This window comes from Hoplias malabaricus, chromosome 2, assembly GCF_029633855.1.
Source record: "Hoplias malabaricus isolate fHopMal1 chromosome 2, fHopMal1.hap1, whole genome shotgun sequence".
NCBI lineage: Eukaryota > Metazoa > Chordata > Actinopteri > Characiformes > Erythrinidae > Hoplias > Hoplias malabaricus.
Window position 1 is genome coordinate 33,220,755 of NC_089801.1, and position 12,309 is coordinate 33,233,063.

The 12,309-nt window shown below is 41.8% G+C and overlaps 1 protein-coding gene across 4 annotated transcripts in view; it reads left to right on the forward strand.

Annotated features, from left to right (window-relative positions):
* The first annotated feature begins 3,996 nt into the window (after window positions 1-3,996).
* mcama (melanoma cell adhesion molecule a) overlaps window positions 3,997-12,309 on the forward strand; it is a 48,373-nt gene continuing 40,060 nt past the window's right edge. For all 4 annotated transcript variants that reach the window (XM_066659614.1, XM_066659612.1, XM_066659615.1 and 1 more), the window contains exon 1: window positions 3,997-4,139. In XM_066659614.1, the coding sequence (XP_066515711.1) occupies window positions 4,079-4,139 (61 nt within the window). In that variant the 5' untranslated portion in view covers window positions 3,997-4,078. The remainder of the gene's footprint in view (window positions 4,140-12,309) is intronic.

The window sequence follows — 12,309 nt, forward strand, 5'->3', positions numbered from 1 at the left end:
AAATTACTCTAAGAGAACAATCTGAACAAAGACAACATACTCCATCCATCCATCCATTATCTGTAACCGCTTATCCAATTTAGGGTCGCGGGGGGTCCATAGCCTACCTGGAATCATCGGGCGCAAGGCGGGAATACACCCTGGAGGGGACGCCAGTCCTTCACAGGGCAACACACACATTCACTCACACACTCACACCTACGGACACTTTCGAGTTGCCAATCCACCTGCAACGTGTGTTTTTTTTTTTTTTGGACTGTGGGAGGAAACCGGAGCACCCGGAGGAAACCCACGCGGACACGGGGAGAACACACCAACTCCTCACAGACAGTCACCCGGAGCTGGAATCGAACCCACAACCTCCAGGCCCCTGGAGCTGTGTGACTGCGACACTACCTGCTGCGCCACCGTGCCGCCCAAGACAACATACTGAATGACCATTTTCAACTTTCAAAACCTATAGTTACTCTTATGTGTGGTTAGTCTGTAGACCACCTGCCTTCCCCTAGACCCACTGATGTGTTTGTTAATGGTACCTCGTAAATCGTCATTGTCTTCAACCCCTATCAACCCTTTCTCCACTGTTTGTCTTTCTCTCACACTCCTATGAGATGCCTTACAGATGGACAAATAAGATACAGGCAGTGCCACACAGATAGCGATTAACCCCTTAACCTCAAACTTTACAGCTCAGCTATTAGCCTTTAGTCTCATGTTCTTATTAGCTTTAATTGCAGTCTTATTGAATTCTAGTTACATAATGTATTACCAGGTTATGTAATTAGCCTGGATTATATATGACATACTATAATATGCCAAAATCAGGCCATTACTTAGAAGCTGTTCGTTTGTCAGGGACACATTTTGGAGAATGTGGAGATGAAGAGACATTCACTTGCACGTCAAAATGGAAAAAAGAAAGCAAAAAATCAGGAGATTCCAAAACTGGGTCTGGCTGATTGAAAGATATAGAGAACATTGGAGTCAGGAACCGTGAACAACCTGGACCACCAACAACATCGCCATCAGATAAACAGAATTCCTCTTCCAGAGAAGGGTTAAAATCGAGTTCCACTTTTGCCAGCTGTTTCTGTTCACCTTTCACCTCAACACTATGGGTCTGAAAGGACAAGTCCATAAGGTTTGATATAATATACAAGTGTAAATATAAAGACAAAAGAAACCACACTCCTCCAGGTTCCTCTCCTTCAGTCAGTGTTTTTGAGGAGTCTGGTGTGTTCTCCCAGTGTCTGTGGGGGTTTCCTCCAGGTGCTCTGGTTCCCTCCCACAGTCCAAACACACACACAATGCTAGGTGAATTCGCTGTGTGGAACTGTGAGAATGTATAAGCCAAGACTGAACCTACAAAACTAATTTCATTCAAGTCAAATCATACAAACTCAAATGTCAGGGCACCTGTAAGGATCACGCTGCAGGATTCAGTACACTGTGAATGAGGAATAATACAGATGATAAAATAATGTAGTGGACTTCGCTTTAAATATCCCATGAGGGACATGCAAGGGTTAAATAAAAGAATGGTTGTGTGATGGGAAAAGAAAAAGTGAGCAAAGACAGGGAATAAGACACAGAGCAAATAACCAGAAGGGGATAAGAAAGATTGAATTGAGATGGAAAAAGAAATGTCAGGACGGACTTTTATTACTCTTCCAATCAGAGCGAGGGCAGAGGGCAGACGGAGACGGCTCGGGGTCTGTGTGGACTTCAAAGCCTGGCTTCTTTTATTTCCTGTCCAGTGGGATATGATTCCCCTCAGCTGCCTCTCAGTGCTCAGGGGTCTTAAAGCTGCACTTGTGAAGCCCCTCTCTAATTCTGACCTGGTTTCAGAAGCAGTGGTCAGGTTCTTGCCTGTAATTTCCTCAGCGGTTTGTCAGCAAGGGTCCGCTTTAACAACAGGTGGGCAAACACTTCTGAAGTGTTGACAGTGAGATGGATGAGGAGAGCAACCTCGAGTGCACTTGCTGCTGCTGCTGCTAAGTGTGGTGGGTTCATCTGGTAAACACACACACACACACACACACACACACACACACACACACACACACACACACACACACACACAAACTTCTTCAAACATTTACTTAAACACACTTTTAACCCTATAGCATCAAGTAGTTAGAGGTTAATGAATGAAAGAATTAATTAATGAATAAATGAAGCCCATAACACCGTACAGGATGAAGTATTTACAGAACATTAATCACCAAGTGAAATTATACCGTTACACTGTTCGAAATGAAGTAGTCATACACATTTAAAAATTATGGTTCTACAAGGGTTCTTTATTAAAGAAAATGTTCCTATATAGAAACCTGAATGCTTGGAGAACCTTTTGCATGATTACTGTGGTTCTATAAATTCTATATGGCACCAAAAAGGATTCATCAAGCAATTTAAGAACTGGTTTTTGTACCATACAGAGCCCTTTTCTAAAAGATGATATGTATATAACCATTTATAGCACATTCTTCATTAATCTGAACACCTTCATGATGCAAAGAACCCTTCAATCATTTTTTTAGAGTGTAGAAGATGAACGAATGAAGTGATACACCCCATGGCCCTGAAACACCCAGATGAATAAATGAAAGAATGAATGAACAAACTAGTGAGTGTATGAATGAATGCATGAATGAATAAATGAATGAACCAATACATCACAAATAATGATTTTTCATTTGAAGGTCCCTTATTATGAAGAAACATTGAATAAATATATTTAGATGGGGATATACTGTATATCATTTCTTAAACCAGAAGTCAAGTCAATTTTTGTGCTCGAAGGTCAGCATTAAGTTAATCTGATTTACAATATACTATATTGTGGCATAAATATATATTTTGACTATCAACTAAAAATTATCATTCTGCTGGTGGAAGACAGAGTTTGGAGAAAGAGGCTACGGAAAAATCTGTCAAAACATTAAGTTTACACTGCTGCGTTTAGCTATGCTATGTGCTTTTGTCCATTTTTGTCCAGGATCGGAAACACATGAGTGAGGCAACAGCGCCATGCAGTACAACGCTAATAGGCACAGTGCATGCTTCCATTACCTGCTAGCTACATTAGCGCCATAGCTACAGTGAGAAACTTGAGATAAATTTCAGACACCAGGCATGTCTAGAGAAAATGGTGTAACTGTATTAAAAAGATTTTATTTGGAAGAACTGTTGCTTTAAAGTGAATAGACCTGAGGTCCAGAGTTTCCCTCCTTTTTGGCGGTAATACAATACGTCTCAGTGTTGGGCTGGAGGAACAGGGTGATGTATGGTGTGAGGCCTGAGTGGACAGCTGGAGTGACGGACTAGCCCCTCAACACACACACACACACACACAGCTGTTAGCAGTGGGGACAGTGGGGTGGTGAAAACCAGCAGAGGTTGTTAACAACCTGTGAACTCAGGCATTTATTTACAGAACCAACAACACAACACCTCTGAGAAAAGTACAAGCTCTCAGTATCTTCTTTTTCGGGTAGGCTTCAGACCCACCGCAACCCTCAACTGGATAAGTGAATACAGACAAGGAATTAATGAATGAACTACAGTTTAAAAGTCTTAACTGTTTTGAAAAAGAAGTAAATTACCTAGGTACTTTCAAGCTCCTTAAGTTTAATAGTAGTACAAAAGTCCATTTTTCCAAGTTTGTAAATAATATCTGAAAATGTGCTGTTCAGTATATTTATTTTCTGTATCAACTACAATTATGTGTGTAACATATCAGTTCTTAAGTAATACATTTCTAAAATACAAGTCCTGCATCATATTTACATAGTATCTATGTCTAAAGTGTATTTTACTTTTATTTTAAATATATATCAGTGTGTGGAATTTTGGTGTGGGCCACGAAAAGCACCCAGTGCAACTCTCTCTCTCTCTCTCCTCCACACCCCCACCCCTTTCTCTCTCTCTCTCTCTCTCCTCCACACCCCCACCCCTTTCTCTCTCTCTCTCTCTCTCTCTCTCTCACTTCAGCCAACTCTGCCCAGTTGTCTCCTGAAGTGGAAAGAGAGCGCTTCGTTTTCAGGACCTGGATACGTGACGGAAAACAAAAACAATGGCTCAGAAATGTTCGGTTTCACTCCTCGCTCTTTCTCTTTGTCTCCTCGCTTGGGAAGGTAGGCGACCTTGGTCTTTTTTTCGAGCTGTGGTCTTTTTGTTCTGTGAGAAACTTTTCTGCCGTGAGGGAGTGAGTGATACCTGCTGACTCCTTCACTCCTCTTGCTTCAAAGGCATCTTCTGGCATCGTTTTGCTTATATATTTACCTCAGGACTCAACAAAAATGTCCCCGGTGAGGGTTTAATTTAAAAACCAAAGTCAGCCTCAGTCAGTCCGTCTGCTTCCACTTGTTTTGTTTGGTTTGGTGTTCAGTGAGCGAGGCTGACTCGCGCGGATGCTTCTTTGCCTCACGTGTGTTGGGCTTAACCATGAAGGCTAAAACTACATTTTCTGACGTATTTTGACTGAAAAGTAATAAAAGGTGGTTTAATAACTCACGGTGTCTGTCAGAGTGCCGCACACCATGAGGGGTTTCTGTTAACCGAAGTCTATTTTCCTAATTAGGAGCGTTTCAGACCGACGTTCCCTCTTTATTCACAGCTTTTCCTGCTCCCAGAGCCATTTCTAACGGCGCACTTACAGTTTACGTGAAGGTCAGAACAATTCGAATAATAATGTAAAATTAGAATAACGGCTCACTGATTCGAATACTGTGACAATTCGAATGTGAAACAAAATGGGAAACACCAAAAGTTCTAATATTATGAAAAATGGAATATTCTCAGAATTCGAATAAAGTTGAAGAAAAAAAAAATTCTCAAAATTCCAGTCCGAAGCGGACTGATGAGAAGTGTTCATATTTGAAAATTCAATTCAAATATAAAGTATATAAAATATAAATTTGTAAATTCCATTATGAAACAGACAGATGTGAACATTTTCAACATTTAAATATCAAGAATACAAACTGGGGAAGCAAAAACCTGAAAATTTGAATATAAATCTGAAATTTTGAATGCTGTGAATATTAAAGATGACAAATTGGACTATCTTGAAAGCTGGCGTATGAAGCTGGGGGATTCAAAGCCAGTGTCAACTTGAGGAGATTATTGTGTGGTAGAACCAGTGTATTTTAAGTGATGGAGTAAGTTACCATCTCACTCACTTATCATCTTCACTGCATTCAGTTTAGTGCTGTACATCTCCATGGTATTTTTACTATGTTTTCTACCTCATGGACACTATATAGTTAGGTTGTGTGCTACTGAACAGGTTTGCATCGCCCACAGTAACATGCCAGGTGTCTCCAGACAGGTGTATTTTGTGTGTATGTTGGCCTTGATAAAATCTCTGTTATGTTAGAGACAGTGATACAATTGAAAGGTGGAGTGTTTTTCCCTCTAAACCTTTTCAGTCCCTAGTTCATACGCATCATATGTAGAAATTCACCTGCAGCAACATTTTTGCATTTGTTGGGTTTGTGATGTCACAAATAAAGTCATATGTACATATAGCCAGCCACATTAAGCTCTGCCCATTCATCCTGGAGATAAAGGTGTGTTTCAGTCCAGAACTGCTCATTGAATGAGGGCAGCCAATTAGAACAGAGATGATATGAATATATTAGTCTTCAAAATTGAGTACACAGTAAATGCACCAGTGTTAAATCAACACTATTAGTGTTTACTTATCACTGAGAGTGTTAAATTATTACACTAACAGTGTTAATATTACACTAATAGTGTTGATTTAACACTGGTGAATTTACTGTGTAAGAGAAACATCCTCTTTTATCCTAGAGGACAAAGTGGACCTCAGGAAGAAAATAAAGGGGAAGAATATGACCCTTTAAGGCAGCCACGCTTATCCTTGAACTGTTTTCCTTCTCCTAAGATGCCCTTTGCTGTCATAGAATTGCGACTGCACTATATTATGTTGCAATGTATTGTTACTACTATTCTTTTAGGGCATAAAACATTTAGCCATACATCTTTTTCCAACATGCCCTTAATCTTTTGAAGTTTGGATTGAACTTCATGCTGGTTCTAGATGAGAAAACGGAATTCTCCTGAGGGGATAGACTTCACTCCCAGTTTCTAATCCACACAACCCTCCTCCTTTCCCCCCTGTCCACTCCATCCATCCCCCCCAGCATCTTCCTTCACCTACTTTGTTTTCCTCCTCTCTCATTCCCATCACTCCTCCCTCTCTTCTTCCCCATACCACCCTTCTTCCCCTCCTTCCCGTTTCACCCGCTGTGCTCGTTCCCTTACGCCAAGCCCTCCGTAGGCTTTTAACAAGCCCTTGTTTTTCCTTCTGTTCACCTTGTATTAAATGGGCCCCCTCAGCTCCCTCCTTTTCTCACCCCCCCAGACGGACCATGGCCGTCTGTTTTGGGATTATTGACTGGACCGTCAAAACACACCGACCCCTAGATAGCAGTCCTATGATGAAGAGGGGTCACCTTGCTCACTTTGCCTGAGAGGGCTATTTTTCATCCACAGGTTGAGGGTGATCCTGTCATCCATACAAATTATTGTCCCTTACAATGTGGATATTAGACAGTGTATGAACAGCAGGCATTCATAATTAAGTTATGGCACAAATTGTGATGCTGATTTCATGAAGGCTGATGACCCACAGAAGATGCGAATGTAGGTAGTGCATGAATTAGTCACCTGATCCAGGACATACACCTTTACAGTATAAACTCAACACACTTCAGCATTAATTAATGCTTTTTTAATTGCTAAACATCGAAGGGCCAACAATGGAAGCCCAGATTTGCCAGATTTGTGCTATTTTGGAATTAACAAATGGCAAGCGCTTTATTCAAACCATGGCAGAGGGAGAAAATGAGAGCAAAATGGTCTCTTCCTCCAGTGCTTAGGCACTCATGGATGAAATGAGGCCATTAATAGGACTTCACTAAAAGGTTCTGGTAATGATTGCTTGGGAGGAAGATGTCTCCCGTCACTGTGGAGCATTTTCTGGTATCTGCCTCCCTAGTCCTGGGATATGATGCCATGACCGGACCACAAAGATGCTTTACGTTGGACTTCCTGCCTCCCCAAGCAGCTCCTGACCCGGGCTGAAGGGGATACAATCGGACGGCTGTTCCTCATCAGGCCACCTTCTGTGCTATAGCCCCAGCTCTCTTGGCCCGCTTTCTCACACTCTTGACAATGGGCAGTGGTTTGACATTTTAGAACAGTGATTCAAATGTCTGGGTTATTATATGTTGTGTTGAATTGGCCTTTGGCGTTATGGTGGGAGCAGCTTTGTGAGTTCTCTGATGCATAGCTAAACCTGTAACCCAAACACTTGAGTTTAATGCAGCCTGTATGATGATTATGAAATTTCTGATGATTAAAGGAACACTAACTCATGGTGATGCTTCACTGATCTGTAATAGTGAGAATAGAGCCTCTATCATTGCTGCTCCAGACTCAGCACTGCAGAAACTGCACTGTGTAATATTTGGAGTTACATCGCTCTTGTTCAGCAGGGAGTAAAGGAAGATTGCTCCCTGCTGCTCTCTAAAGGTGTTTTAGCATTATTTTCAGCGTGGTTTTTGTAAGGTCCATGACTTGTTAGAGTAATTTTCTTCTCTTACTTTATTAAGTATTTACTTCTGTTTGCATTAACTCTTAATATCAACCCAAGTCAAAGCCAGAATTATCAGAAATAATTGTGATCATAAGGTTATATATTTGCAACAGACCTCATGGCTAACAAGTGATAATAAATGGTGAATTAACATTCCATACCAGACATAGTGCCTCTTTGTTATCGCTGACACGCATTTCATACAAGAAGTTTGTTACCAGAGAGGTCAAAACAGTGCCGTCATATATGAGGATAATCTTTGTTGTTGTTCTGTAATACTGCCACTGCCTCCAGCAGCGTTGTGGATTAAGTAAAGCTTGATGTCTTTACATGAGAAGGATCAAATGAGTCACTGATCCTCTGTCTTGTAAATAACAGTGTACAGCAATGGAACATATTATGATGTGTAAGCTGACTGGATTCTTATCTAGCATAGTCATGGTGACACTGTAAATAAGACAAGGCAACGTGAATGCGCTGATGGTGTCCTCTGGTAAAGACATGATGTCTGGGCTGTTTGGAGCTTACCGACAATCTGTCTATGCCTAACGGGAAGGCTAATCTTAAACTGAAGTAATCCACTTCCATTGGACTTTATCAGAATCAGGTTTAAAATAATCCAAATGTCCAGCAGGGGGCAATGCAACTTGAAGTTGTTTATTTATTTTTTTCATTGCAAATCACTGCATGATTCAGTTGTTGATATAAACAAAGTCATTCAGCGTTGTTTGGTGTGAAATAACTCACCGTAGATAAATGTAGCAACTGTAATTTCTTTACATGGGTGTGGAATGGAAATAGGGGGAGTTTATTCAGACTCATAGTTTTTCAGAGCTGATGTAGTTCTGCTATTTTGATGGTATTAAACAGTTGCAAAAGACCATGTCAATGAGCATGTAAAGTGTCAGTTTTTCAATAGTCTGGTCTAGCTGGTAAATAGCTGTGCTTGAGTCAATGCAAATGAAGTGTTTGACTGTGTTAGGAATGGGCGCCCACTGTTTGTAATTGTAATTCAGTTGTAATTTGTTGGGGGACAACACGGCAACAACCTTGTAACCGCCCACCACGCGCACTCCCATCGGGAATCAAAGCTCAAGATATGAACCAAGTCATCGTTCGTTCATTCATTCATTCATCCATTATCTGTAACTGCTTATCCAGTTCAGGGGCGCGGTGGGTCCAGAGCCTGCCTGGAATCATTGGGCGCAAGGCGGGAATACACCCTGGAGGGTGCGCCAGTCATTCACAGGGCAACACAGACACACACACATTCACTCACACACTCATGCTTACACTTACGGACACTTTTTGAGTCGCCAATCCACCTACCAACGTGTGTTTTTGGACTGTGGGAGGAAACCGGAGCACGCGGAGGAAACCCACATGGACACGGGGAGAACACACCAACTCTTCACAGACAGTCACCCGGAGTGGGAATCGAACCCACAACCTCCAGGCCCCTGGATCTGTGTAACTGCGACACTACCTGCTGCGCCACCGTGCCGCCCTAAGTCATCGTTCAGTGTTGTAAAAATTATGTGCTCTGTATGGTGTTTCGACGCTTTGAGGAACTTACACGATGGGTTGAGTATAGAGTTGATTCATTGAGTGAATCGGTTCACAAATCCAGTGCACATTGATTCAAAACCTTGTTTACAAGCATGGGCTGCACATGCTCTGACCTCGTGTACACACAGGCGCGGGGAAACTCAGAGACAACACACAGCTCACCTTGATTAATCACGGATCACTGGACATAGCAGAAAGCCACGCGCAAACACACTGGAAGCTTTGATAAGAAACTGAACAAATTGCATGCTATGAATTGTGGGGGTGTGGGGAGGTGTGTGGATGACAGGAAACCCTTGGCTTGTTTTTCTTCACCTGTTTTCAGACTGTCAAATCAGTCAGTAAGCTCCCACAGCGCCCCCTCCCTGTGACTCACTTAAATGCACAAAAATGTTTGGCCATATTCTTAAAGACACAGAACAAAAATTTGACACAGCACACACACATCATAAATACCGCCCTCATTTTGAGATGCAGTTAACATTTTTAAATACCGCGGTATACAGTATTATCATTATACTGCCCAAACCTAGACTGTATGCAAAAACTATATAGGCAACGCCTCCAGGCTGTTATTTAAAGTCTTACAAAATCAGGCACCTATATTTTTGATTATAGAGTGACCGAAATACTGGAAACTCAATGTTTCAAAAACATTCTAATTCGCTGGTAAAATCTGATAAAAACCTGATGAGTAGTTTGTAGAGTTTGCATCAATAGTGCGCAAAAACATGATTTTCAGCTTGTTCTTATTACTGCACTTGCGCAGATCTCCATATCGAGGGGAGCTTTCCTGACTAGGGTTAAATCGTTGATCCTCTTCCGCTTGCAGCATATCAGCAAGTTGATTGGCCCTCTTATTGAAGGGTGGGACTTTATACGTAAACAGATGCTATGTAAGGAATTAAAAGAATTCCTGTTTCAAGCAGTGAATGGTCTCCATACTTATAACCTCTTCTCCTATATTGCTTTTGGGCCCCAAAAGGGCACCATGGTATACAAAGTCCTGAATGGGGTTATATCAGGAGTATACTGTAGTCTCAAACACTAGACACTCTAACAAATCATTTTTGACTCTTGATAAATCATCTGGATTACAATGAACTGGAACTACAGAAGAAGACATATGACCTGTATATCATACTGACTTTGAAGAATGTCCTCTTGCCTGGATCTAGTTTGAGAGTGTATTCTTAGGGTTGTTTAGGTTTGAGTTTTCCCTTTTTCTCCAGGATCCGGACTAGCAGCTGTGCAGACAAGTGGGGTGCAGACAGCACAGCTGTGCTGCCTTGTCTACGTCACTGAATGGCAGCTTTATCCAAAGGAATCTGGTCTCAGACCAGGTCTAACTCTGCTCTTCTCTGCCAGACACACAGTCTCTTGTTCACTTCCACCTGAGCAGTGTGAATTCTCTCTAGGGAGTGATCTTTCAGTTTCTGTGTTATAATGTGTGAATGATTGGCTTATTCACACAGTGTCAACCCAGACATTCATTTGAGTTTGAGTTAAGTGCAATGGAAAGGTAAGGATTCACAGGTAGGCCTCAATACATTTCATTGGTAATGTATTAAAAGGCCATTTCCCCTGACCACTCACACCAGAAGCATTCGGAAGTTGTGTTTAAGCTTCTGGCCAGCCATGCCACTCTTCATCCTGCAGAGCTTTTGATCTCTTCCTAGACGAGGCAGAGCAAGGTCTGAGGCTTGCTGTGCCCAGCCCTCTGAGCCCTGATGAAGTGAGACAGTGGCGAGACAGCAGCCCCACCACAGGCTCCTTTAAGTCACCAGCTCCAGTGTCCAGCCCAGACAATAGGCACAGGATTCCTGAGGCAAGCACCCCTATATCACCTTCAAAGGGCCTGACGATAAATGTTTGGTGTGTCTACCTGAAAGAAGACTTAGATTTTTATCTGCCTTCACAAAGTCTTATCAGGCTTTTCAGTAGAGCTTCAAAAAAACCTTCCGCAGGATTTCAGAAACCTTAGTGACCAAATTCACTCAGAGTAAACACGGGTTGTTTTCTAAAGCGCAAAGGAAAACAAGCATCTAACCTTGTTGGGACAAGACCCAGGCAAGCTTAGTTGACTACATTTTGCTTTTGGCTGTAGGCTTGGGAGATTTGGCTTTTTTATAATTCAATTAAAGCTTGTGATCTGTGTTGGAGTTCCTGTTGTATATGGAGAAAGAGAAGGATTCCGTCTTTGTGAATACCAATGGAAAATTACTCTTTGGATTCAGGCAGTTTTAGGAAACTTACTAGCAGGAAAAAGAAAATTGTTATTGGCTAAACCTCTGTGCACAAAAAAGAGAGTTTGTTTAAGATGAGCTGAGTTGGGTGTAAGATACAGTGGTCAAACTTGGAGGCTGACCGTAGTAATTGGGCATGAGAACGAACAGCAGTCATCCAAGCGCAGCGAGGGGGGGTGAAGAATTTGCAATGGATGCGTGCCAGCTTTCTCTTTTTCTTCATATAATTGAAACAGAACCGAGAAAATGCTGCCTTGTTCTCCAAGAGCCACTCCTTCATTGAATTTCTAAAAAGCGTGAAAGGGAAATGAAATTGAATTTATTGTGCTGTAATGTTATGTAAAGAGAATTCTGTGTTTATTATTGGGCCACTGATGGACTGTCTCTCTAAGCTAGTGAAATCTGAAAAATGGAAGCCATATTCTGGTGCTTAAATGATTCTGTTCCCTTCCTAGAAGCACAATAGAGGATTTTATATCTCTCTTTTAGTGGTGTTTGTTGAAGCAAGCAGTATGCCATTTTTTGCTAATAGCATTTGAATGAAGAGGAAAAGCTGAATGTATTGATAAAAGACTTTAATTTGCAGGTCGTGTCCCCAGTGATGCTTTAGCCTTATCTCATTATTATTCTCCACGGTTCTAACCAGCTTAACTCGTTTTTCCAATATGCAGTATTAAACCGGTTGTAAACGGCCAATCAGTTTTCGTGGGCCCCATCTGGGGCATGCCGTTGAGGCTGAATCTGGCAGGAGGCTGATCTGGGATCTGGCAGCAATCCCAGCATTGTGAGGGGGATTTGAAAAAGTCCTCAGATATCATCTTAGCCAGAATCTTCCCCTAAACCACTAGCATGCTACCCCCCACC